General features: G+C 38.4%; 1 protein-coding gene and 1 long non-coding RNA gene across 7 annotated transcripts in view; one reads left to right on the forward strand and one right to left on the reverse strand.

The window, feature by feature from the left end:
• Positions 1-502, reverse strand: part of LOC134547756 (uncharacterized) — a 239,867-nt gene extending 239,365 nt beyond the window's left edge. For all 3 annotated transcript variants that reach the window (XR_010079594.1, XR_010079593.1, XR_010079596.1), the window contains exon 1: positions 380-502. This is a non-coding gene — a long non-coding RNA (uncharacterized LOC134547756). The remainder of the gene's footprint in view (positions 1-379) is intronic.
• On the forward strand, positions 1-27,869 carry SNX16 (sorting nexin 16). 4 transcript variants are annotated; one of them, XM_063391864.1, is made up of 8 exons: positions 1-103; positions 4,621-5,081; positions 9,133-9,219; positions 13,987-14,135; positions 18,746-18,815; positions 22,947-23,083; positions 26,012-26,126; positions 26,361-26,492. In XM_063391864.1, exons 2-8 carry the CDS (start codon positions 4,710-4,712, stop codon positions 26,361-26,363), a joined length of 933 nt encoding a protein of 310 aa, XP_063247934.1. In that variant the 5' UTR covers positions 1-103; positions 4,621-4,709; the 3' UTR covers positions 26,364-26,492. The 4 variants fall into 4 exon arrangements, with proteins under 4 accessions (XP_063247934.1, XP_063247941.1, XP_063247926.1 ...); XM_063391856.1 differs by having other exon boundaries at positions 2-103; positions 26,012-26,128; positions 26,377-27,869; XM_063391859.1 differs by lacking the exon at positions 1-103 and adding an exon at positions 111-663 and having other exon boundaries at positions 26,012-26,128; positions 26,377-27,869.

Below are 27,869 nucleotides of genomic sequence, written 5' to 3' on the forward strand. Positions count from 1 at the left end.
TGTAGTCCCTGCGCGGTCCCGCCCCTCCCGGCAGGCCCCGCCCCCTGCTCCGCCCCCCGTGCGGGGGTGGCGCGGCGGAGCGGGGCGCGGGCGGCGGGAGCAGGTGAGCGGGGTTGCTGTGCGGGCGGGCACCGGCGGCGGGAGCGGCAGCACCGGGAATCGGGGGGCAGGCAGGGAGAGAGGGAGGCGGTGGGCAGCCCGTGCGGGGAAGGCCGGGAGAGCGGAACCTCGCCGCTGCCCGTCCCGCGCCGGACGAGAGCGGCCCCCGCCGCCTGCGCGCAGCTGTCGCAGCTCCCGCGCACCTGTGGGGAGGCGGCCGCGGGCGGTGGCACCGCGGGGCCCGGCCCTGCTCGGGCGGGCCGCCGGGTACGGAACTCACCGTTCTCCGGAGCGGGGCCTCGCCGCGCCTCCAGGTGTTTCCTCGGCCGGTTCCCACAGCCGTGCGGAGGGACCGGGAGGGTGCCCCGGGCCTCCCCGCTGTCACGGGCTCGGGGCCGTCCCTGGAGTTACGTAAAGCGGCGGCGGCGCTCCCCGAGCGCGGCCCCTCGGCGGCGGGGCCGGGCCGGGCGCTGCCCCAGCGGTGCCGGCCGGTCCGGTTTGGTTCTCCTCGGTTGCAGAACCGTCAGAAGTAGCGCTCCCTGATGTGCGAGTTTTGGAAGCAGGGTACGTCCAATTGTTTCTCGTTCAGTCACAGACTCTTCGGGGCAGGAATTACTCCTGTGTGCGTGTGTGAGATGTGATAAATAGCCCCCCCCATTCTGAGTTCATAAGCAGGTAAAAATGTTGTTAGGTAACTTGGCTGAAGTTGGCACAAAAATATTTTAAAAAATCATGAAGCCTAAGTCTGGAAGTTGTTTCTTTATATACTTGTTCTTCAGCTGACATTCCTCAGTAGCAATTAAACCCCAAACATCAGAGATCAGCTTGTCTGTGTTGTCCGAACAGAGGCACAATATCTGTAACCAGATCACAAATAGTATTGCATAGCTAAAAGTCTTCTAAATCCAATTACAACTGTTAAGTACGGATTGTTTTGTTTCTCATCTATTATCTTTGAATCGTGTGGCTTACATGTTTCTCACTGAATATACAAGCCATTAGCTTAAAAAGGTTTGGAACTGCGATAGCTGTAAGCTGCAGGCAAACCCTTTTTAAGTGGTTTTATTACAGCCTATTTGCTTCACCCGCAAAAAGGGAGGTGGCTGCTGTAAACACAGGATAAGTTGGTGTCATGCTGCTCTTGTAGCATGTGACAGCCGGGTTCCCAGGACTGTCCTATCCTGTTTCACATCCTGCAGTTCAGCACTTCCAGCAAATGTTCTCTTCCTTCTCTTTTCGTTCTTCACTCACAGATGAATACCAAAATAACAAAAAAACAGGTTCCAAACAGGAAGCAAATTTCTTGCAGAAAGTCAAGTAAATAGCTAGACAAGAAAGTGCAGTCTTTGGGTAGCTCATAGGTGTCATGGGCAGTTTGCTCTTAAAGTGGGTGTGCTGCAATGATTCTGCTGGTTCTGTGCTGCTGGGGTTGGGGCAAACTGAGCACACAAACCCTCTTTGCTGCACCAAGGTAAGTAGGGAGTGATAAAAGATTTTTTTAACGAGATTGTTCTCAGTTGCTTTTATTGCATGAATTGTCAGTAAACTATATTTGTAGATAAGGCTGGATTCCTAGGGTTGTGACCCTCGTTTGAGCGCTGTATTTTTTCTCTAACATTCAGTAGCTTTCATGAAGTGCAGATGGGATTTTGAATGCTGTTTTAACTCATAGCATGTAAATATTTTAGATACTAGGAACTTGTGATATCTCTGCAGTTGAAGATGGATTTGCATATGTATTTAGGAATAGACATGTATTTGTGAGTCTGGTAAGGTAATATTTTTGTATATTTCTTTCAACTTTTACAAAAAAAACCCCTATTCAGGTTAAGTGAAGCTGTGTGCCATTTGCTCACTTGAACTGACATTTCTGTTACTTAGAGAATACTTTCCTGTTACTCTTCAAAGTTGGAGGAATCTGTGTGTGACACAGGTAGTATCAGCCCCTTTTATTTGTCAGTGGACGTGTTTACTATGTCAGATTGAGTCAAGAATGTCCTTCAGAAGAAAACAGTGTCATCATCACCGTTAATACTCATTGACTCACAATTTGGGGTGGCCTTACAGAGTACAAAAGAAACCAGAAAATGTACCCTGGGAGCAGGCTTAGTGTAGTCCAGCTGCTAATAAGTATCCAGGCAGTGGTACTGAATTGGAGCTGGTCTGAAATGAAAGCTGCTGAAGCACATTGAGTGCAGGTGTTGGCCTCTCAACAGCAAGGGCTTTATCCTCAGGGTGGTCTGTGTTGAGCTCTCTTGCTTGCCAGATTGGTGCAGCTGCTCAGAAATTTATGTGCATTTAAGAGTAGTAAGTAAACAAGCTGAAGATAGTAAGTTGTTGACTGGCATTTCACTTTCAAGCAAGTTCTTCTTGGAAAGACTGTTCACAAGTATTGTAACTGGTGAAAATGTCATTGGGGGGTTTTGGATTTGGTTTGGTTGTTTTCATAAAGTGATGAGAAGCACAAGCTTTTTTGGCATCTTAAAATTTCAAAAAACTCCAAAGTTAACTTCAACAGATTCCCTAAGATGTGGGCTTATTTTCCACTCCAGGTTTGCCGCCTCTGTTGCAAGACTGCAACTTTATATATAGATCATTTGATTTTTCGCAGTCTGGACTCACTTAGGTTCTTCCATTTAGAGGAATTTAATCCTACACCTCCTAAGACATAGCTGGATAGGACACTTTTTAAGGGCATACTCTCAGTTCCTTGTGCTGGTAACATGGAAAAGTCACTGGAGTGGCAAGTGAAAAAGGAGTTCACTTTTTTAGTGTTTCATTTAACTACTTACTTGTTCAGAGAATATTGCTAGAGAAAATTTATCAGACAATGCTTGCATTAAAGAAAAAATATTGCAGAGCTTATTGTTCAAGGCAGAAGATAGATTTTCTTACTGAGATAGGGGTGAAAGAAGGGCTTTAGATCTGGTGTAGCTCCAGGAGAACATCTTGTCTGAGAAACAGGTGAGACTTGCTTCTCTCACACTAAGTGAGCCTGAAGCAGGTCAGATGTCTGACACGTGGCTTCACTCACACAACCCAGCCCAGGACTGTGGTGCAGCAGAAGCTGCTGGATACTTCCAGTCCTATCCCTGACCAGCTGAGTGAATCGGCAGGGGTTTATGATACTGACATTTCAGCTCCCTCAGATGCTGCTGAATGTCCAGCCTCCTTCCACAGTGAAGCAGAGATGGTCCCAGGAAATGACTGCTAGTTTGAAATTGTTCTCCTGGTCAAGTTAACTGAGCTTCCTGACAGAGAGTGTGTGAAGGCTCCCTGATATAGCTGAAAGGATGACTAAGTTTGTTTTTTCCTTCACTCAAGGAATTTGTTCAAGAGAATTTTTTGTGCTGTTCATTTAAAATTTATTTCTTTATTCATGCGTTCTAGGATTAATTTAGAGCAAGAGAGTGAAAGCATGGCTTCACCCTCACAATTAGGAATCTCGTTTGGTTTTGCTGCAGTAGATGATTGATTGTCTGATGTGAGTCAGGTTGAGTCAGGTTTCCCATTTCACAGCTTCCTGCAGCCTCCTGGTTGATTGGTTTATTCCTGGGTGAAATGGATCATGGCTCAAATCATGTTAATCCAAAGAGGTGGCACTTAATTTGCATCTTGTAAGAGCTCTTCTTTGGGTACTTAGTTAAAATGAGATGGTGCTTTTTTGGCAGTTCAATACTGCTGTCTTGATTATATTTTGCTTTTTTTCCAGGAATGTGTACACATGCACACAAAAGACTCCTTTGAAATGGCTTTGTTGAAGAAAAAATACTAAATTGTTTATTTATCTTTTTTCTATGCACTTTTTTCCCATTTTAGTCTTCTGGAATGGAAAACTACCTGCTGTAACAATCCGGCTTTTGATGTGCATGCTTGTAAAACTTAATTGCTCCAATTCAGACTCCAGAAAATGTGCACATTTAACACTGTGACAAATGTCTGCAGCATTACATACAACAGAGTTGTTTTGAAAAAATATTTTCCACTGAAAACAGATCCATTATATTCAGCAAATGTGTAATATGCAAATATGTTTTCACCTAAGTGGTTTACTGTCATGTCTTTTGATTCATGTCATGTATATTGTTGCCTGTGTGTTGTTTGACTTACATAGTCTACCGTGGATGTCTTACACAACCAATTCTGAGAAAACCTTCTGTACTGTGTAAATGAAACAGTCACTGAAACTACTTCTTATATGCCAAAAATTGCTGACTCTTGGGATAAAACCATATAACAATTAAGTCCCAAAGGATGAAAGGATTTTCCTCTTTTGCAATCTCGCTTTACCTCTTTGCCATTTTAATAGCTGTGGAAGACAGAACTCTTGTAAAGCTATCTGTCAAATGGTTGAGATACAGCCTAAAAGCACCATTTTATATGAAGCCAGAATCTTTGTGAAAATGTTTTACTATCAGTACTGCTATGTACCATCTCAGAGCTAATACAGACTTTTTTCCAAAGCTCTTAGTGTTGCTCTGACATTAAAGTTACAGCAGTATTTCCTGTTGTTAATTGCAGGTTCCTGAAAACAAGAGGAAACATGGTTTATACAGTGAATGAAGTTTAAATTCCTGGACCAAAAACTGAGGGCTTTTTTCTCATGAAGGATGGCAACACCATATGTTCCTGTTCCCATTCCTATTGGAAGTTCATCATCCAGCTTTACAAACAGAAACCAAAGAAGTTCTTCCTTTGGGAGCATCTCAACAAGTTCGAGCTCCTCAAAAGGACAGCTGGAGGACTCTGCAGTTGATAGTTTTAAAAAGATGAGCATGCCTGACCAGATTGGTTCCACGTCATCTGCGTGTAGCAGTCCACTTGTCAGGACTAAATTTACAGGTCTGGATACATCCATAGAATACTGTACTCAGCCTGTGGAAGAAATAGAGCAGAATGAGGATTCCAGGAGCTGGGAAGATCGACCGTCCACACCTACTATTCTGGGCTATGAGGTGATGGAGGAAAGGGCAAAATTCACTGTAAGTTTTGGGCATAATATGGTTTATCCTGAACTGACAAGATAACAATTGAATGTTCTTTGCATTGTCTTTCAGGAATTAAATCTGAAGTTCAGGGATGTTACCAGTTTAGCTTCAAAGTAGTTCCTGACAGGAAAATACCATTCCTGTTACACAGGTGGGAAAACTGGGACTAGAAAGCAGTTTTTCCTATAATTGTGTATGTGGAATAGAAGGAATTCATTCTGTTTGATGTATCAATTTCTGCTGGAAAAGTTAGGAATTCCTTGCAGTTACAATTCCTTGTGAAAGTGAACTTGCATAACTTCTGTGTAATTAAACTGCTTATATAAAATGTAGTCGTTTATTTGACATGAACGACAAGAAACCTTCATATATATAACCCTTTGCAGTTATAGTTAACTTACAACATTTCTGTTCAAGTGCAAACATGTAGGTTTCAACTTCTTGCCCAGCTCAGTTTCTAGTAAGAGGAAATCTGTTCTGCAGACAGACTGGGAAATCACTTATGCCATATCTTGTGCCAGAACAGCAGCCTACTAGTTTGTATTGATTTTTCTCAAAGTGCAGTGTAGCTGGCAGTTAATTTTTTTTTGCATACCATAAATACATCGATGTACTTCTACCTTTGTTTTTGTGGGCGTGATTGAAATATTTCTTTAAGGTAATACAGCAGTGCTTGTGGGACTGATGGAAGCTGTTACTGATTGTTAATTACATTACTTAAGACGAACAACATTAATCAGAAATAGGTGAGGAGAAGGAAATAGCAGACAAACTTTTTATCCTCCTGGGTTTTTTTTAATTAGAGAAGTGCAGAATCTTTATGACAGTTAAAGTACCAATGAAATCAAGATCTTTCTGTAAAAAATTAAATAATGATGCTTTTCAATTATTTAAGAATGATACTGTCTTTTCCTGAGATTTTCAGTTTCTAAAAATCTTTGTGCATGTTAGCAGAATAAAAGAAGAGCAGAATTTTGTTTAACAGGTAGATAAAAAATTGTTTTAAATAATAACCTTCAAAACTAAACAACTATCAATATTGTTATATGTACAGGGATTAGTCTGAAAATACCACAGAATGATTTAGGTTTGAAAAGTCCTCTGAGACTGAGTCCAGCCTTTAGTCACCTCCTTGACAACCAGATTATGGCACAAAGTGAGCACACATTTCTTGTGCACCTTCAGGGATGGTGACTCCACCACCTCCCTGGGCAGTTCATTGCAATATTTAACCACCCTTTCCGTGAAGGAACTTTTCCTGATGTCCAACCTGAACCTCCCCAGTGCAGCTTGAGGCCATGTCTTGTCCTGTCACTGGTTGCCTGGGAGAGGAGACTGACCCCCACCTGGCTACAGCCTCCTTTCAGGTGTTTGTAGGGAGCCATAAGGTCTCTCCTGAGCCTCCTTTTATCCACAATAAATGTCCCCAGCTCCCTCAGCCACTCCTCACATGTCTTACCCTCTAGACCTTTCACCAGCTCGTTGCCCTTCTTTGGACGTGCTCCTCTGTGTCTTTCTTGAAGACATTGCCAAGACATAATTCCAGTGTGCCTGTAAGGTGTTCTGGATTAACAATGACAACTTCGTCTCCTTATTGTGGAAGGCCAGGTCACAGTACAAGTGAAACATTCTTCCATTGTAAAATGCTTGGATGCATTTTTGCTCTTCCTGATTTCACTTCTATTGCTGTGTTGGTTTCTGAAACCACACAATTAACTGTTTGTTTTCAGTTGCATGTTCTGCATGCAGTGTGCTGTTGTGCATTAAAGCCAGCAAGTAATTAGTCCTAGGAATTTGAGTTGCTTTTGCAGTGCTAAATCAGTGAAATGGAAGATAGTGGGAATCAAATTAAAATGACTTGTAAAGGAGAGCAGACTCAATTGCTAAATTCTTTTTTTACTGTTGGTAGCATCTCGTAGTTTCCAAAAATAAGAATCTGATTAAGCTGAATGATGTCCAAACTTCAGGAGTTAGATGTTAGTGCATGTTAGAGGACATGGTTGTTGAAGCTTATAGGAGAGAAAACCTAGGTTGAAAAATGTCTTCTTGTAAACACTTACTCTTCAGTGAATTCACAGTCCTGGAATGTTCAATTAGCACTTTTGTTTTGTTTTGTTTTATGGTTGTTTGTTTGTTTGTTTTTGGTGGGTTTTTTGGGTGGGTTTTTTTTGTGGGTTTTTTCCAAGCCAAGTAGAAATTATAATGAGATGCTGAATCAGCCAGAGCATGTTCCCATATATGGGTATATTCTCATTGATCATTTTTATTTATAGAATAAAGCAATTCATGATTGAATGGAATAAAATGAATTTGTTGAATTAATTTGTGATTTTTTCCCAAGATCTTATATGAAGGAACTGAGGGGTGTCTCTGTAATATTCTACCTCTTATTCATTAATTGCAGACCTTAAAGAAACCCAAAAAACACCCAACCACATTTTTTAAACTCTGTCAGGAAAACAAAACATGTTTGTTTCAGGTTGTCCATAATTTTGAGGCCAGTAATCACAAGTTGATTGCACTCTGTTACAATTAAGTTTACTGTCATTGGTGAACCTTTTTTTTAAAATTACCTAATGTTCACTTGAAAAGGATTCAATTTTTTCTCATATTCATGTTTAAACAATGCTTTTGCAGAACTTAGAGTAGAATACAAGAATAGAATACTGATCGGCAAGTAAATTCACACACATGTTCCAAAGTTTCCTGTTCTGTGTTTTACTGTGTGCTAGCAAAGAGTCTTCACAATTTTACATTTATTTCTTGTTTATGAAAATAAAGCCGCTTATACTTTTAGTATGACAGCAAAGTAATTAAATATTTGGATAATTCAAGGGAGAAAAAAATATATTTTAATGCTGTTTTTTAAGCATGTCCTGCAGCTTGAATTTTAAAAGCTAATAGCTTTTTCCTCTGTCCATGACAATCCATGACTTCCACAGATGATGCATCTTGAAAGTGAAATTGTGTTTAAAACATAGATAAGTGAAGTAATTGCTGAAAAATTGCTTTTGATTTGCACCATAGTTATCTGTAATTACTGTAACTATCTGGAACTTAATGTATTATGGAATACAAAATTGCTAGAAACAGTCTCAGACCTGTACAGAAGTTGGCTAGCACGGGGGTTATCACATGTTGGGACTGCAGTAAGAAAAATAAGCTTATCAGCTAAGACAACCTGCTGTGACAGCATGAAGTACTGGAAAAGATCTTACTATGTAACAGATTAGAAAATGTTTCAAATAGAATTTGGTTAAATGAGGGATAGTTTATCATTAGGATTCTAAAAATAACTTTTCCATTCTTGTATTATATTTTTTACATACAGACTGGGAAAAATAATCCAGTACAATTGCAGAACCTGTCTTTCCTTACACTGGAGAGAGTAAGGTTACAACATTAGACACTGTTAAATGTTTTCTAGTTGAAATTGTGTAGTTAGATTCATTGTGTTCAGGCATTGGAATATTAATACTTCTAAAAAGTAATTGTAGTATCTTTATCACCACTATAATCATTGTTTTGTTTCTTTTCATTTGCTTTTAAATAGGAGTATGGTACTGCTGTGCTGTTATCTTGCTAAATCTGAGTCAAAGTATCCATTACTTCAGTTATACAGAGCTGGTATAATCATTCTGATGCAATTTTCTAATGAAGTCATATTTTGCCTGGAAAGACAAAACCTAATGTTCAAGACAAATGCAAAGGAGGATGTAATTTTATTCTGCATCATTTCTTCTTGTGAAGCAAGTCAGATGAGACATTTTAAAACAATATCACACTTAGTACCTCATTATTAATAGTCATCTTAAAAATAGAGAGGTCTCCAGGATCAATTAATAAAACTATAATTTAGCAAAAGTTAAAGTAGATCTCTTTGCATTGCACTGATAATTGTTATTTGCATTTCTTTTACTCTAATGAAGATTTTTTTTTATCCTCGAGTTTTGTTTCATTAAGAAAAGGAGGATCATTTCAGCCTTCCAGACAATGGTGTGTGAAGTTTTGCACATTTTTCTGATATTCCTGTCTTTCCTCACAGGTATACAAAATACTGGTGAAAAGAAGTCCAGAGGAAAGCTGGGTGGTTTTCAGACGGTACACAGATTTCTCCAGGCTTAATGACAAGGTGGGAATTATAAACTGGTAAATTCTCAGCTGTCTCACCTCTTTTGTGTCTTACATTTGTGTCACATCTTCTATTTTTTTTTCTGATTTTAATGCATTCAAAACACATACGGTATTAATGACTGGAAATATGTGATTCCTCATTTTTTCAAAGAGACATGAAACCGCTGCCACTGATGTAAAGAAGATGTAACAACTTCATCTGAAGCTGTTAATGTGCTTCAAACTTTATATTTATTCCTAGTTTATATGATAAAGTAATTAACTCTTGACTCTTTATCCCCTGCATAGAAATAGAACTAGGGGTTTGTATTTTCTTGATGGAATGAACTAGTATTATTTAGTTCTTTTCTGTGGAACAAACTCTGCTTTTGTTCATTGTAAATCTGAAGTTTCATGAACAAAAATGTGTTGTTTGTATGTAGGTTAGTCCTTAGTTGTTTTCAGTGTCTTCAAAGTTAATAGTGAAATTCTCTTACCAGATCTCTAACAGATCTGATCTTTCACAGATCAACACCAGATGAACAGGGATTCTGAGTCCACAACTTAATATTTTTAGAATACTTGAAAGGAAAAAATGCTTGTCTGAAAAGCACAGGGTTTTGTGGTTGGTAAATAGTGTTTGGCTGTCAAAAGTGAAGAAACAATTGCACTTTTCTTTGTCCACTGTTCACTCCTAAGAATAATCTTTCATTGCCAGTTCAACACACTTTCTGCTAGTATGTTGTGTCATGTTTCAACATGAACCTTATAACACACCCTTTCTTTACTCACAGTAAGGGATTTTTGTTTAGGTTATCATTTTAGATTTATGTGCTGAATCAACTAAGCTAAATACAGGTGAAATTTTGAAAATGAACTTGAATGTATAAATTTCTCTGGGTTCTTGGTTTGACCTATTTGAGTATCTTCTAGGCTACCTTTGAAACACCAGTGGAGTCTAAAACCAAATTGCTAAATGTGAATCAGTTTAGAGATTTCTTTCTGAAGAAATTCCTGTCTTAAGTACAATCTATCTTAAATTAAGGAATGTCTTGATATTGACAAAAGCCTGACTTCTTTTGAGACAATGATCTTGGTATTTCAACTCAGATTTTGGAAGTCAAGTCATATAGCACGTTGAATTTTGAATCAGCTATGTCAGGTATAGGTCAAGAACTGGCTTACCTCCATTGACTTTTAGTGTGATTGTTAGTGGTTTGAAAAATTAAAATGCCAAAATATCTATTAAATATTTAAATTTTACACGTGAAGCCCTTAGTCTTTGCCATCAAATGTGTGATGAAATATTTTGCTTTTACTATTATTTCTAGGTATTAATATTTCTGTTTAAAGGAAAAATCTCTATTTTTTAAAATTTGTGTGATTGTCTGAAGATTTTTCATCTTTCAGTATACATCTAAACCATTTACTCTTTGGTCTGTAAGACATCATATGTTTTATAATACAGAAATGTCAGCTCTAGGAGCTTAAACATACTACCATTCAGGAAATATTAGAGAATTACAAAATAGTAACATAATAATAGTTTGAAAACATGTAATGAAATGGCCAGTCTTTAAAACCAAGAAGTTTACCATTTCTCCCCAAGACTGGGACTCATGTGACACGTGTAATGTGTCACAAGGTGATGTAGAAAGGAGTAGGAAAGGTGCTGGATCCAAGCAAGCAATCACAGCCAGAATAAGTTGTCTGACCCCCGGATTTTCCTGCTGTGTCTGAGGAGTGCTCAAAAAAGGACTGTGCTGCTGAAAATTAGTCCACTGACAGCAGCTGGCTCTTACACTCTTCAGCCACAAAAGGAGGCTATGGGTAGGCATACTCTCTCCTTAGAATTAAATTACGTGATCCATGTGACCAGACAATTAAAAGTACCATTAAGCATAAATCTGTGTGCTTGAAAAGCTTTCCCAGCAATGGTTATTTGTGGTCTTCTGTACAAGTAACAGGAACTCATTTTGTTATATTCTGTGGGTTCTGTTCTATTCAGATACATTTGTATATATGTATAGTATTAATGACAACTTGGTAAGAGATGAAGGAACTGTGGGGAACCAAAGATAAAGATATAAAGAAGAGTCTAATATCAAGAAACTTAAAGATATACAGAAAAGTCTAATAGCAGATGAAATTCAGTAAGAGGAAAACAAATAATTAAATTTAGAAATAAAGAGCAAGGCTTGGACAATAAACCATTCTCTAAATAAGGAACTAGTATTTATCATAGGCTATTTGAATAAACAATACTTGTGATGTTTAAAAAGCACCTCATGCTGTGAAACAATACTTAGATACGCAAAGGTGATCCATTGATGTGGTTCTTCCTTTAAAGTGTATAGAGAGATTCTATTTGAAATGCAATATCTGTTCTAACTTTTCTAAAACTTAATCTGGTGAAAGAGCTGCCCATTAGAATTTTCTATCACTGCAGCATTCATATTAATATAATATGTATGCATATTATTATTAGAACATCTCTAACAGAGGTTGGCTAGATCCTGTATTCAGAAAAAAAGGGGAAACAATTCTTGTGGCAGCTGAGGTATCAAATTTTATAAAACCTATTTGCTTTTTTATGTTGGTTGTAATTCTTCTCCTAGATTTCTTTGTCATGCATAACTTTGAAAAATTGTTTATTATCCAAGTGTTCCAGGTTTTATTTTATTATCGTGCATATTAGAAAAATAATTTGCACTCTTGGAGAGGTTGTATATCATTGTTGGATAATCACAGAATCACTAGGTTGGAAGGGACCTTCAATATCATCAAGCCCAACCCATGCCCTAGCACCTCAACTAAACCATGGCACTGAGTGACCCATCCAGTCTTTTTTTAAACACATCCAGGGATGGTGACTCCACCACCTCCCCAGGCAGGCCATTCCAGTACTTTATCACTCTTTCTGTAAAACACTTTTTCCTGATATCCAACCTATATTTCCCTTGGCACAGCTTCAGACTGTGTCCTCTCATTCTGTCCATTGCTGCCTGGAGAAAGGGACCAACCCCCCACCTGACTGCAGCCACCTTTCAGGAGGTTGTAGGGAGTGATAAGGTCACCTCTGAGTCTCCTTTTCTCCAGGCTAAACACCCCCAGCTCCCTCAGCCATTCCTCACAGGGTTTGTGTTCCCAGCCCCTCTCCAGCCCCGTTGCCTCCTCTGGATGTGCTCAAGCGTCTCAAGGTCTTTCCTGAACTGAGGGGCCAGAGCTGGACACAGCACTCGAGGTGTGGCCTCACCAGTGCCCAGTACAGGGGAAGAATGACCTCCCTGCTCCTGCTGGCCACACTGTTCCTGATCCAGGCCTGGATGCCCTTGGCCTTCTTGGCCACCAGGGCACACTGCTGGCTCAAGTTCAGCTGCTGTCACCAGCACCCCCAGGGCCCTTTCTGCCTGGGCACTGTGCAGCCACACCATCCCCAGCCTAGATCATTGCAGGAGTTATTGTGGCCAAAATGCAGGACTTGGCACTTGGACTTATTAAACTTCATCTTGTTGGACTCTGCCCATCCATCCAACCATTCCAAGTTGCTCTGCAGAACCCTCCTACCTTCCAGCAGATCAACACATGCTCCCAGCTTAGTGTCATCTTCAAATTTACTAATGAAAAGCTCAATACCCTGATCCATGTCATCAGTGAATATATTGAATAAAACAGGCCCCAGCACAGACCTCTGGAGAACACCACTGGTGCCTGGCCCCCAGCTGGATGCAGCACCATCACCACCACTCTCTGGGCCCGGCCATCCAGCCAGTTCCTAACCCAGCACAGAGCGCTCCTGTCCAGGCCATGGGCTCCCAGCTTTTCCAGGAGTGTGCTGAGGGAGACAGTGTCAAAGGCCTTGCTGAAGTCCAAATACACAACAGCCACAGCTGTTCCCACATCCACCAGGCGGGTCACCTGGTCATAAAAGGAGACCAGGTTGGTCAAACACCCCCTACCCCTCCTAAACCCGTGCTGGCTGGGTCTGATACCCTTGCCATGCTAGAAGTTCTGTGTGATGACACTCAATATAAACTGCTCCATCACCTTACTGGGTACTGAGGTCAGGCTAACTGGCCTATAATTAATTTTATGCTTTCTTTCACTTGTATATTTTATTTCTGAATTCAAAGAAAAAATCTAGGTATATCTGATGTCATCTATACCCCGCTGCTTTTTAACTAACTCAGAAATACGATTTTGCATGTTACTAGGGTTTGAACCATACTTGCATTTTGAAATGCTATTATTCCGGGCGTACAAAGAACTACTCTTCACAAGAAGTATCTCATGAATGTGTTGTAATTTATTCTTCTAGCCCCCCCAAGAAAGACAAGTTCCAGAGTTGTAGATCTGTAATAGGCTTTTATTCTATATATCTGTATATATAATACTTATTATCCGTGAGTACTTCAGAAGAAATACCACTGAAATTATTATTCATCTTACACTTTTTATCTACAGTTGTTCTGTGTTTACAGACTCAAGGGATTTAAATAGCAGACTCAGACATTAAATAACAAAACACAGGTTTTCATTCCTATTTTTATGTGTTAAATTTGTGGAAAAATACAAAGCACTCTGTTGCATAAGGCAGCACGGCAAGTGACAGAACTGTGTCCACTGTTAAAGTTGTAATTTGGATTGTACTTATGGTTGAGACTTATCTTGTGCTTGAACGTAGCAGAAGTCAGAAATATCTCATAAATCTGAGTAAAGTAGTGTCTGTGGCAAAATCAGTATTTTTCTTGAGTTTTTAAGTTTTTGTCTTTAATTTCAATTTCAGCTAAAAGATATGTTTCCGGGCTTTCGGTTGGCCCTTCCGCCAAAGCGCTGGTTCAAGGATAATTATAATCCTGACTTCTTGGAAGATCGACAGCTGGGGCTGCAGGCATTCCTCCAGAACCTGGTAGCTCACAAAGATATTGCTAACTGGTATGTGATTAACCTTTGCTTGTGCATTTGGTGCTTTTTTTCTGTCCATACTCCTCTTATAAAACTCCTAGACGCCAGCAGTGTATCTTTGGGCAGTGTGGTGAGGGATTTCAGGAACATTCACATTGTGCATTTGGTTCATTATGTGAATTATTCAGTGTCCTTTTAAATTAGTCTCATCTTAGCATAAAAAAGTGGAATTGCAGTCTTTTGAATTGTATAGGGATAACTAAAAGCTGCAATATTTAAAATGTTAGAATAATCCCATGTTTATTCCTAAAACATTACTTTTCTGTGTTTAATGCAGACTAGACAATATTGTTAATTTATAAAAAGTGTGTTAGGGTTTCATAATGGAGAGAACCTACACTTACTATGCAATTAGTTCTTAAAATGTGTATTAAACTACAGGGTTTTTATTGGCATGAAAGTAATAGGAGTACCTTTACAGATTCCTGTACATAAGTAAATATAAACCACAAATCAAGAAAGTCTTAATAATTTAAAAAACATAATGTGTTTAAGCAGCAAAGTGCAAAGATTTCTTTCAACAGTACCTTTTTTTGTTTGGTTTTTTTTTTTTTGTACAAAGTGGGAGATTCTTCCAAAGCAGGAAAATTAATATAATGTAATTCTGACAAATGAAATGTAAAATAATTTTATTACGGACAAAGAAGAGAATTCAAGTAAGCAACTTGCTAGAGGCAAAGCAGTTAGTTGTTAAAACCTTTGCCAGAACCAGAAATAAAACAGTTAAGATTGCTGTACTAGAGAACCTGTCATCATCTGAAACTTCATTCAAAACCGAGAGTAAGAAATGTTCTAAAGCAAACCTAATTCCCTTGAGACTTTTAAAGGAACAAAATTTTAAAATTGCCAAGCTGTGGTGTGGGACCGTGGGACATATAGTGCTCATACCTACTTTATTTTTTAGTAGAAGGACTATTACTACATTTGACATGTTTTTATAAGGCATTCAACTGCTGGGCCTGGTAAATAGGGATTTGTACATCAGTCTGACTTTGGTACTGCTTGTAGTAAAAAAAACCCCAAAGTGGTAAGCAGGTAAATAAAAGTTATATATGTCTCCTGTAGAGACAAGCAAGTAGTTATGACAGGGCTCGTATAAAATGGTTAAAAGACAAGGGGAAAAGGATTGATGGAAATTCAGGGGTGGTACCAGTGGAATGTTACATCACAATTGCGGACACTGATGTTCAGAATGTCTTGAAATTATCTGGAGAACAGAATGAACAATGAGATCACAAACTATTGTAGAAGGATCCTGAGGTTCTGAGTGCCTAACATCAGTTTTTGTGTCTTGAAGTAGAAAATGGCAGTAAGTACACCCATACAGATTTATTAACTCAGATGGTTTTTGCAAACTGGAAAATAATTATTGGTATTGATAGCACTAGTTTTCTGAATCAGCTCAGTACTCAGCAATAGTCAAAAAGTTTCATTAAAATCATTAGAGGAACTTAAAAGGGGAAAAAGAAGTTATTGCTGGGGGAATCTGGTTTGTACTTCCACATAGTTCAGTGCTAAAACACAGCATTCAAAGGAGGTGTCTGTTAGAGGTACAGAGACAGCAAGTAAGAACAGATGAAGCTGCAGAAAAACTTCTCTGCAAGAAGAGTTCTCTTTAGTCTGTTGTCTTAGGTGAGACAAACAGGGCATGTGAAATCATCAAAGGGGAGAGGGAAGGTGAATAAAGAATGTTAATATTTTGATGATTCATAGTCATGCTGGAGTGTGTTATGCTGAGTGGCAAAGCTTTGCTGTGAAGTGTCAGAGACAAAGCTTAAATGGTTTCAAAAAGAAATGGGGCTTAATTTAAGAGTTTCTGTGTCAGTGGCTATTAAGTATGATTATATGGGTGAGGTATGCAGCTAAGAAGTTCAAAAACTTCCTAATTATTTGATTACACAATAATAGGTGTGCCAAAAAGAAAAGGAATCAATCTCTAATAGTCCTTGAATGTAACTTCTGTTACACTGCTGGAGACACACTAGTGAATGGATGTGCTTAAATACATCTGAAGTCTTTATGCTTCATATTGTTGCAGCTAGTTCAGCATTTCAGCTGGCTTGTTTGTATCTTAGTGATGGACAATATTGGACAAAATAGTGTTTGTCACAGTTTAAGGCACAAAACTCCAAACTGTAACTTTTAGACTGCATTAGTTATCAGATACAAAAAGGAATTAATATAAAATGTTTGTGTGGAATCAGTTTGTATTTTGGCTGATGAAGAGAAGGTTAACTGAAATGGGGTTTATAGAACTTTTGTCCCAGTAGGGCTCTGCATAAAGACAAAATTTTTTAATAAACTTTATAACCTATTGATATGGTTCCAGTGTTTGGATCTATGGAAGGTCTTCTTCAAGAAGTGATTAGAATGAGGGAGATTTAATCAATCTAATATATTTACCCACTTACCAGAGAATAAGCTTACTATTAATGGGAATTAATACTTGTCCCTCACATGAGCAATGGTGAGCATTTCACCCTGTTTTCTCCTTTAAAGCTCACCATTTACTTCTCCAGTGTTGCAAATAAGTCAAACTGCTTGGGTCAGACCTAAACCAAAAAAGCCTTTTCTCTTTGTAGAGAAGTCTGGTTTATTTCTCTTTATACCTTATGTACTGTATTGACAGTGGGAAATTTGCTCTTCAGGGACAGGAGACCTCATTTGTTATATCTAGTTTTTTAATAAAACTAGATTCAAAAAGTATTTTAAAGATAAAATTGAGGATAATATATGCAGGTGGCTAAATTTAGAGTTTGTGTTTTATAAACTTCTCATGCTTTATGTTGTATTGAAGATTCAGTAAAAGATGAAATTTAAATCCACCCACAGAGTTTAAATCATGTTCAGGAAAATTTCATACAGCTTGTGAAGAGGGAGAAAGAAGTTTAACCTGCTAAACAGAAGCATCATCTGGCTTTATATAGATGACAGAACTGTCCTGTCTCCACCCTGTATAAGAGGCTTGGAAGGGAAGGAACTCGGTCAGCTTGGAGTCAGGGATCCCATGAGCTGCACTGCCCCTTGCTGCCCTCCCTAATGCTGGCACTGCTCCCCCCTGGAGAGTGCTGTCAGCCAGCACACGAGTACAGCAGGCTCTGTCACAGGACAGAAGAGATCCCCGTGGTACTTTGAAGGCAGAATCTTCTGTTCATGACATGAAAGGTAGAGGTGTAACACGTGGAGAGGAGAGCAGGGGCAGAGCAGATTCTCAGAGCAAAGCTAGGCTGCCAGTAAATGTTCATGCCATCAGGTGCCTATTTTAGGTAAAGAAACAACAAAGTAAATGTTCAGTGTACTTCAGATAAATGTTCTTTGGAGTCATTTTAAAACTAAAAGTGGTAGTATAATAAATGCTTAGTGTTTGAAGAAATTTCTCATTTTGTTTGCCATACCTGAAGCTGGTTGATTAGGATTGTAGTTGGGTTGAAAATTTCCTTTCTTGTGTTTGTACTTTGTGAAAACCTTAAATGCAGAGAATGAGTGGAAAACAAAAAATTACTTCCTTTTGTCCTCACCTTTCCATGGGGCCCAGGAGGGAGGAAGAGACAGGAAATTATGTTTGGATTCGCATTTTTCATTTTTGTGCACTCATTTCAGTAGGAGATGATTTAAAGATTTACAGTATTGCTCCTAAAGAACAGCATTGCTCCTAGGTTACTACTTGCTAATTAATTGTTAATACAGTATTCTGATTTGAGGTTATTTGAAGAAGCATGAATACAACTGAGAAGGAAGGCTTTAAAAAGGTGGCTGAAGGGACATGTTTGGAGATGTTTAGGAGTTCTGTGAAAAGTAAGCTAAATTTGGAAGGTAGAACGAGACAGATGCTTGAAATACTCTCTAGTAAACCACAGGATTACACCTACTTCCTTCTTCTGGCCTTTGCAAAACAACACACAGAGAGGGATGGCAACTGTTACACAAATCCAAATGGAATGCATTCATTTGAAATGTGTATTCAGAGATGACTATGTACTAGATCCATGGCACATTGTCTTCTATTATTTTATAACTTATCATTTATATAAAATATATACTGTATATATAAAAATTTTATAATGTGTATACATTAATGGATTGTGGTCTTAGCAAAATGGAGACAGATGAACATGTTTCAGTACTCATGCATAAATCCCCTGATACTACCTGAAGGGATCTGCATATGGATTTTAAGAGCATACTTTTCACCCATTGTATAATACTTATTATACAATGGGTGAAAAGTACTTTTCTCTAGGAGAATTTTTCAAACTTCTTCAATACCAAAGTGATAAACTTGCCAGTTGTCATGTAGCAACAAATTCTATGAAAATTTTTAAAAATCATGAAAAGTCATGCTCTAAAATTGCTTATTCATCTTCATAAGTTACATTCTAAATACTGTCCCTGGTCAACACATACAACTCAGACTTAATAGCTTGTTAACTATTTATTTGTTAATTGTTTTGAATACTTGGGAGTTAATTTGAGGGTGTAAATTTTTGTCACTTAAAGAAATACCTCCATTTTGTGATCATTTTTAAGTGTTGTTGCTGGTTTTGTACTTCAAGTAATTCTCTCTCTTTTATTTGGTAAAGCCTTGCAGTGAGAGAATTTCTTTGTCTGGATGATCCTCCGGGTCCTTTTGACAGTCTAGAAGAGAGCAGGGTAAGTGCTAAATAGTAGGATAGAAACAGAATGCAAAAGGCAGGTGTTGTTAGAATATTGTAAGATCTGTGTCATGATAAGGAATTTCTGTTTCTGTTCTTTCACAAAAGTCACAGAAGTGTTTCTTGAATGGGTGTGGTCTGGTAATTGGTGCACACTGATCGTCTTTGACTGCTGTACTTCATCCCTGTCCCAAAACAGTCCTTTTTTTTTACTTTTATGAGCCATAGAAGAAGTTTGTTTTGTAATGCAACTATATAAGGCACCTACTGAATATAAGGAGAGATTTTATAAGTTTGCATTCAGCACATTGTTACAATGCTTATACCTTAGATTTCAGGTCTTGCATGGAAATGTTTCTTGCCATAAAATCACAGAATCATAGAATCATGGGTGGATTAGGTTGGAAGGAGCCTTAAAGATCATCTACTTCCAACTCCCTGTCATGGGAAGGGATGCCTTCTCATGTAATGAATGCAATTAAATGATTAATTCTAACCACCAAAAATAGTGTTCTTGCAGAAAACTAAATAGTGTCAAGTAGTGTTCTAGTAGTTTCAACATACTTATTAGCACACTGGACAAATAATACTGTATCCTGCAGCCTTTTTTATTAGAAGTAAGTTTTACTGACATGCAGAGCTGTATCAAGAACAGATGATCTTAGTTTTCTTGCTTCATAGTATAACTATGTTTTAGAATTGTACATACGTTGTTAATGTTGCAGAAATTATGAATGTTAAGTGATGCTCGTTCAACTAAATTTATACTTGCCAGGGTTTTTTTGCATGCATGTAGGAGTGCCTTGGCTCTTGTTACATTACTATGTGCATATGAAAGATTTGGTATGCTTTTGTGTCACAAGCTCATCTTTGATTTCTGTACAATCCCTTTTTCATCACTGATATTTAAGCTGATGAAATTTTTTTTTAATTGCCATAATTATTTATTCAGATAATTTAAAAAATTAAAGTGCCTTCTTCATTGACATTTCAGTCATGTATGCTGTGGTGAAATCTCTTATTCTTCCATTGGAATTTAATCAAACCATTAGAACAGCTGTGCTGTTGTAGTTCTAGCTATTACCCATTTCTGTGAAGTTGTTGAGACAGCTGTCATAAAATTCTCCAAGAGATACCACACCTTATTTACAGACGGAGCTTGGAAGCGACTTCTTGAGATCCTCTGTTCCAAGCCTCCTGGCTCAAGTAAGGTCAGCTACTGCAGGTTGCCCGGGACCATGTCCAGTCAGGCTTTTAATGTTCTGCAGAGGAGACTTCACAGCCTCACTGTCCAGCCTGCTCCACATTTGGCATAGTAAAAAGGTGCAGCCTCTCAGGTCCCATGGACATTAGTATGTCCAGTTTGTTCAAGTGCTCCCTGATCTGATCTTCCCCCACTGGAGGCGAGTTTTTCTTGACCTTCCTTCTGGTTGCAGGGAAGGAATTACTCAAGGCTAGTCTTTCCAATCAACACAAGTCCATGGTTTCCCATCTTTCTTTTGTTGATGATGTACTTGTAGAAACCATTTTTTGTTTTTTTCACATGCCTTGCCAGATTCAGCTCCTCATTGTCCTTCACTTTCATAATCCTGTAAGATTAGACAGCAGCCTTACATTCCTCCTGTGTCATCTCTCTGTGCTTTCACCCCTAGTAGAATTGCTTTTTATGTCTGAACTCAGGAGATCCTTGCTTATCCACACAGACCACCTGCAACTTTTGCTTAACTTTCTACTTGTTGAGCTGTACTTACTGACCCTGCAGGTGGTGATCATTAAATACCAACTGGCTTTCCTGGAATGCTCTTTGCTCCAAGGTGTTTTCCCATGAATTCACTCTTCCAAGCAGGTTTTTGAAGAGATTTGAAGTCTGCTCAACCTGAAATCCATGGTTGTGGTCATGCTTTTTGTGCTTCTGATAGTTAGGAGCCTAAACTCCTGCATACTAAAAGCATCTATATCCATCTCTTACTGTTTGTTCTTTCTTTCTTTCCCTGAACTGCCTTATACCGCAAAGGCACCAAGGTTCATGTACTTATTCCTGGAGCTCATTTTTAAAGATATCTCAAAACTTCTGTTTTGCTTTTCTGTTACCATCCAAAGCATTGCAGAAAAAAAAATCTTCTGTTTTCCTGATAATGGAAAATATGGATATCTTCTATATGGGTTATTTCTAGTCTGTTATTCCAAGGACTTGCCAAAACACATCTTTTTTGGGGGAGGGATACAGGTACCTGCTCTGTTAGAAGCAGATTAGGCCTAGAAATTTAATCACAGAAAAGTAGGCAAAATACTCACTAATCCTCTTTTTTCCTCATATCCTTGGTAGTTGTTCCCACAGATCTTTTCCAAGCCATCTCTGTTTCATGATCTGAAGAAGGAAGCAAAGCTTCCTCCTAGTTATCCTCTCAGAATTATAAGGAAAATTAGTCCAGCCTGGGTATTAAAACTGTTCCACACTCCAGGTGTCCAGCTGTCTAAAGAACAAGATAGCTCCTTGCGTGCCCTTTCTGAGCTTTGGTTCACTTTTCTGCTATTACAGCATCCTGTAGAATATGTTGATGTTTTCTTACTCAGTTGCCAGCAGTGCCTGTGTTTGCTTGGGCAGCTCATACCCAGATTGCAGATAGAGGTGAGTTTTTCCAAAAGGCTTTATTCAGTTCTCATACAGAGCAATGAAACCGTTTTCAACACTTGTGCAATATTTTTATCTATTTTGTGTATAGGGAAGTGTCCATGTGCATGCACCTAAAGGTTGAAATAATAAACTTAATTATGTTCTTAAGGAAATTATGTCAAATTTTCAGTTAGGGCATCTTCAACCTTGAATATTTTCACAAAGAAGAGAAAAATATACTTAATTGGCTTGGCTGAAATGGGATGACTGCTTTACCATAGTGATAGCTGAAGCAATCACTACAAATGCTGTCAAGAATGAGTTGCATGACACGTGCTCTTGGCTCTAATAGACATGAATAAAGCTATGGCTTAACTTATGACTGGTCTTCAAGTGCATGTCAACAAAGATAAATTTGCTATCTGAGTCAATAAAATAAGTTAAAATTCCACAGAGAAAATAGGGTTATTGAAAACTCCTCATTTGTTTGTATTGTATAATTACAGGAAAACATTTCAAAGATCATGAGTCTGCTTCAGTTAAAGCAAAGGATAGTATATTCTTCATGCTTGTAGCCTGTTTTGAAACTTTAGGAAAAAGAGCATTGTTCTTAACTGAGCTCATATAAAATGCTTATATTCAGTGGACTCTGAATTAGTGGTTAGTTGCAGGTAATATTAAGCCAAGAAAGCCTCCCACGTGGGGCTCTTATTTATAGAGAACATGTAAATTATTAAATCAGAATTGCACATTATGCTGGAAGGCTTGTGCTTTCCAGTAATAGATGAGGAGGCTCTGTGCCAACGCTCCTGTCGCTTCCTGCATTCAGTGGATGTTGCATTAGGCGTGGGCTCTTCACGTTAGGTTTTGGGATTGCTCCCTGACACATCCATCAGGGTGTGTGAGACACACGTGTCGTGCTCAGCAGAGGAGCACAGTGTATTTGTCATGGCTGAGTAATTGGTGTTCACAGCATCCTATTAAACTTTTTCAAAATATTTTTGTACTGGTCTCCTGATTGTCATGATTTCATATTTGTCACAGGTGTTAGGTGCAGAATTGTACAGCTTTGTCTTTTTCCTGGGTAAGGAAAGAATATGTACTTAATCCAAATATTCCTCACATCATGGGAATATATAAATACTTTGACTTTCAAGTCATGCGGAAACAAAACTTTTATGAGGGAAAAAGGGAGCAGGGAGTTCAGTTTATGTTCCATAAAGGCAAAAAGATTCAAAATCAGGAACTACTCTTCTAGTGTCTCTCTTACTGTGAGACAAACAAACAATGTGATGAACGTATTTGCATTGCAGTTTAGCATAATAAATTCATCATTCAAAGCAAAGCAGCACTATGAAGATGAGAATTCAGTTTAAAATTTACATGGCTTTTTATAGTAATCAATCTGAAGACAAGCAGATATAACACTGTTACAGGTTGATATTTCTAAGAGAAAAGTCAGTAAAGGCAGTCCACTGAAGTTAAATTGAAGATGCTCTTAAATTTGTCTTTTAGGCTTTCTGTGAAACTCTGGAGGAAACAAATTATCGCCTGCAAAAAGAACTGCTTGAAAAACAAAGGGAGGTTGAATCACTGAAGAAATTATTAACTGAAAAGCAACTTCATATCGATGCTGTTGAAAGAAGAATTAGGTATGTAGAAATTTTAAGGGTTTTAGGTTATCTCCATGAAAGCATTTTCTCTATCTAGTCACAAGCACCAGCTTTAGCTGTATCTTGGAAACTATTTTCCCTACATAACTACATACAAAGCAGTTTTTTCAGTAAGCTCTTTCTCATATGCTGGTTAAAAGCTATTTAGTACAAATGACTGAGAAACTTGTCCTGTCTTTTCCCTCTAAAGTAACTGGGATTGTTTCCTAATCTTTCAAGTCCTGTAAAGTTGGAGCAAGATTCTGCTCTGCTTTTGAAATGTTGAAAATGTAAAATGCCCTGCTAGAGATGAGTGGGAAAATTGCCTTGAGTTATAAAATTCTGTCCTCAAAGGTTTGACAGAGCATAGTGATCAAGCAGTTATATATTTGTAGTAATTTCTTCAAGTTTGTTCTGAATTGCTTGGAATGAGATGCTGCAGGTACCATTTAAATAGCATGGGAGATTGTCCACTTAAACCCAAGGGAAAATGGTATCTGTCTGCTAAATTCTGTAGCAGGAGCTGAGGAATTGATGTTGTGCTATCCAGTGTCCCATTAGAGCTGCTGAGTCAGTATTGCAGCATTTCCTTAGCAAAAGACTGAATTCCTATGGTTCCATTAGAGCTTCACAGAACCTTGGAATTATTTAGGAACCTTAAAGATCATCCATTTTCTGCTAGACCAGGTAGCTCACAGCCCCATCCAGCCTGGCCTTGAACACTTACAGGGATGGAGCATTCACTTCTCTGGGCAATCTGTTCCAGTGCCTCCCACCCTCACAGTAAAAAATCTCTTCCTGACATGAGATGAGAAAACATCCTCTGTGTGTGTGTGTGTGTGTCAGACCACGAGCAGTGAAGAAATTTTAGAAAAAAAAGAAAATTTAAAATTAATTGTATTTTAATACTTAATGGGTTGCTGAGTCCAGCATATCCAGGTTGACAAACAAATCACAGCTTAAAATATTCTAGTGAACTACCTTTGGAAAAGACTTTAAATGGAATTATTGTGGCTGGCTGAAAATTCAGATCAGAATACCATGTTCAGTTTGTTGCTTACTCCTGAAGGCAAGTAATTACATTTGGAAGATGCTTCCCCTGTGTGATGAGAAAGTTATGACATGCTGCTGACTTTAATAGTTAAATAGTCAGGAAAAGTTAAATAACTTGCATTTGGCTAAAACATCATGATAGGAAATTCTGTGTGACTGAAAGTAAAAAGGCGTGAATAGCAAAAAGGGACTCGATACTTTAATGTTTTCCCTGAAGATAGATAATGCTTTTTAAATACTCAAACACACTGCTAGTTTCCCAGACCTATAAAATCAGTGAAAGTCAGCCACATAGTGTCTGAAGTCTTCATGAAAAATAACTTCTGTGACTTTTAGCTGTAAATATCACCAAATAAACTTGTGATCTTGTTCAGCTTGTCTGATGGCAAATGAACCCAAAAGAAATGTGTCTGTCTTTGGCCTTGTTGAAGTAGAATTTTTATTTGATGGCCCAACAAGAATTAATTATCTTACGCCTACAAACTCTAAAAGCCAGGTACCTGCAATGGATGTGAGGCAGAGGGCAACAGCTGGACAAGTCCTGAGACTTGCAAGACTATTATTGTTATTGTTATTATAATATTGCTGCATTTGGCTCAAACATAGCCCAGCAGTCATGTTACAGAATGCTGCTCAGGCTTTACATAAAACACATGCATTGAAATAAAATAATAGTAACAGTAGTTAGAGCAATTTTAAAAGGGAAAAAAAATACAGTAGTATGACTTAAAACACAAAATGGATCACAAGCTCTTGTTTCCAATTCAAGTCACAGTTTTCAATGACAAATTGATATATGTTTTCTACACAGAGGTTTGGAAAAAAGGATTTCTTTGGTCAGCCAAAATGACCATATTCCCATTTGTAGCCAAGCTAGCTGGACCATTATCTTGTGTTGCTATTAAAAAAATAATTGTCTTTATCACTAATGGAAAAATATGTTGCTTTGAAACTTAGTGTGTGGTTTTGTAGAGTTTCAGGGAGAAACTTGAGAAACTATTGAAGAAATCTTTTTGTCATCTTCCTGTCTTCCTTCTGAGTATATTTTGGTTATAATCCTTCCGCCATTTAAGCAAGATATCCGTGGTTCAGTCTGAATGTAATTTTTTTACCTTCAGTCATACGCACTCCTCTGGGACTTGAATTTTGTGAAGCTACTAAATTGTCATGCAACCAGAGAATGTTAAAATGGCCTGGGTTGGAAGGGACCTGAAAGATCATCTAATTCCAAACCCACTCCATGAACAAGGACACCTTCCACTAGACCAGATTGCTCAGAGCTCCATGCAGCCAGGCCTTGAGCACTTCCACGGATGGGGCATCCACAACATCTCTGGGCAACCTGTTCCAGTGCCTCAGCACCATCACAATAAAGATTTTTTTTCCCCTAATATCCAGTCTAAACCTACTCTCTTTCAGTTTGAAGCCATTCTCCTTTGGGAAAACAGTCTGTTCCTACAGGCTCTTGTAAAAAGTCTCTCTGCATCTTTCTTTTAGGTTCCCTTCAGGTACTGGAAGGCCAGAATTAGGTCATCCCAAAGTCTTGTCTTTTCCAGGCTAAACAATCCCAATTCTCTGAGCCTTTCCTTGTAGGAAAGGTGCTCCATCCCTCTAATCATCATGATGGCCCAGATATAGAGGACCAAATTTAGTTTAGGAATAAGCAGCTGGAGCAAATAAACTGTTTAAATAGCTATCCATTGTAAGCCCTGCCGTTTCTGTACCAATAAAAGAAATGTGGCATGCAGGAGTGAGATTGATAGGTTACTTTCAATCTTTTTGCAGAAACTGCCAAGGTTAAAATGAAACAAACAGTTCTTCAGTGACAAATGTTTGCTGTATGAATTGGTGGTACTCTGTTCTTATCTGTTGTAGGGATTTATCTTTAGGAAAAATGACTCGTCAAATGTCAGGAGAAGAAAGTGAGTGCAGTGGTGAGGTGGAGTCTTCTGCAGTAGAAGCAGACCAGGGTACCCTGGGTGAGGACAGCTGGTAAATACTATTATTTTACTTGTATTTTAGTTATTCTTAAAATATGTTTTTTGAAATGTTTGGTCGTGCGTTAATTCTGCACAGCTGAGAAATTCAGCATTTTGCTGCACCTCTCTGCTGCATAAAGGTTCTCAGGATAGATAATTTTAGATCTGGTTAAAAAAGCTTTGTCAATGTTTTGTGGATTGTCTGCATAAAATGGCTGTAGAAAATCATACCATTTTCCACTTATTGATCTGTCTTTGCAGCTCAGACAAAGAGAACCACGAGCCATGCTGGAGTGGCTCTTTGGCTGGAAGTTCTGTCCCAGAAATTGAAGTTGCTGAAGTAGCCTATACCGCGGATGAAGAATAGCTGAGCAGCAGCTGTTACCTGGGAAAGGTTCATGGCATGGGTGTATCTCTGGGTGGGATCATAGAGTAGCTGTGAAAAATTCACAGCAAAGAGCAAGAATGCACATACTGAATGTTTACATAAATCCTTAAAAATTTTTAATGTAAGAAATATACCCAGTGCTGCTTTGATTTCAGTTTTTATCTAGCCCTTACATATTTAATATATTGAAGTCTAATAAGGGCTAAAATCAGCTAAAGTTTAGATAGTGTACATACACAATTTGGCTGACTTTCCGAGCAGAGTGACGAGAGTTTCACATTAAATCATGGAACACATCTAACTCGTATGTCATATATGGCCACTGTTGTGACACATTTGATGTGTTCATCTGTTTGGTATTTGTGTTTTCTTACAGCCATAAAATAATGCTTGCTGAAGTAAAAATGGACTCGTTTGTGTTTAGGAATGGAGAATGTTTTGGTTTTAAATCCTATAGCTGAAGGAAGTTTCTCTGGAAACTTTATGCAATGCAATAGGAAAACTTCCAGTACCGAGAAAAGTAGTTACAAAATGGAATCAGAGTTGGACATTGTAAATGGTCATTTTTGCTGAAAGAACTGATCTGAGACCCCCAAAACACTGTGTATTTTCATCCCAAGATAGCATGCTGTTATACTTTTTGTTCAGTAATGCTGCTTTGAGAATCTGGGATACCTTTGTTATATACACATGTAACAACAAAAACTGTAAGTTTGCCTTTTACTCAGAACACTACCTCTTACCACCTTGCTAATGCATTCATGTTTGTTTAAAAATATTCCAGATTATATGGAGGTTATTGAAAGACTTGTAAAGAAGCCATATTTTTTCCTGCACAGTTCATAATGATTGAATCTGGTTGCAGTGTATTTTTGTTTCAATATATTGTACACATGGGGATGTTGGTACCTATGTTGTATAACCTATTTTTCAAAATGTATTAAGACAGGAGATGCACTTTATAATTAAGACTCCATTGTGCCAAGTTCAGTTGGCTGATCGGTTGAGAAATAGGAGTTGCAGGGAGAGGATTATGTAGTGCCTTTTTGTATTTTACTTGTTCATTACTGCAGAATTTTGTTACAGTGCTCTGGGTCAGTTCTGTGGAATCTTTGATACAGCATTTTTCTGCTCTTCACTTATTTACTAAAAGTGCCTTGTTTTATTACGCTTTTCAATAGGAAGAATGCTGTTTTGATTTTTTTTTTTTGTCCTATACCACCCACATTGTTGTTTAATGTTGTCAATATGCAGTGTCTTTGTGCTGGAGTTTTCAAAGGGAGCTTTGTACTTCAGGCTATGCATACAATGACCTTATGCAGAACTGTATAAACCTTCCTGGTGAAATAAAACTGGACAAAACACC

This window comes from Prinia subflava, chromosome 1 (genome assembly GCF_021018805.1).
Source record: "Prinia subflava isolate CZ2003 ecotype Zambia chromosome 1, Cam_Psub_1.2, whole genome shotgun sequence".
NCBI classification, from domain to species: Eukaryota; Metazoa; Chordata; class Aves; order Passeriformes; family Cisticolidae; genus Prinia; species Prinia subflava.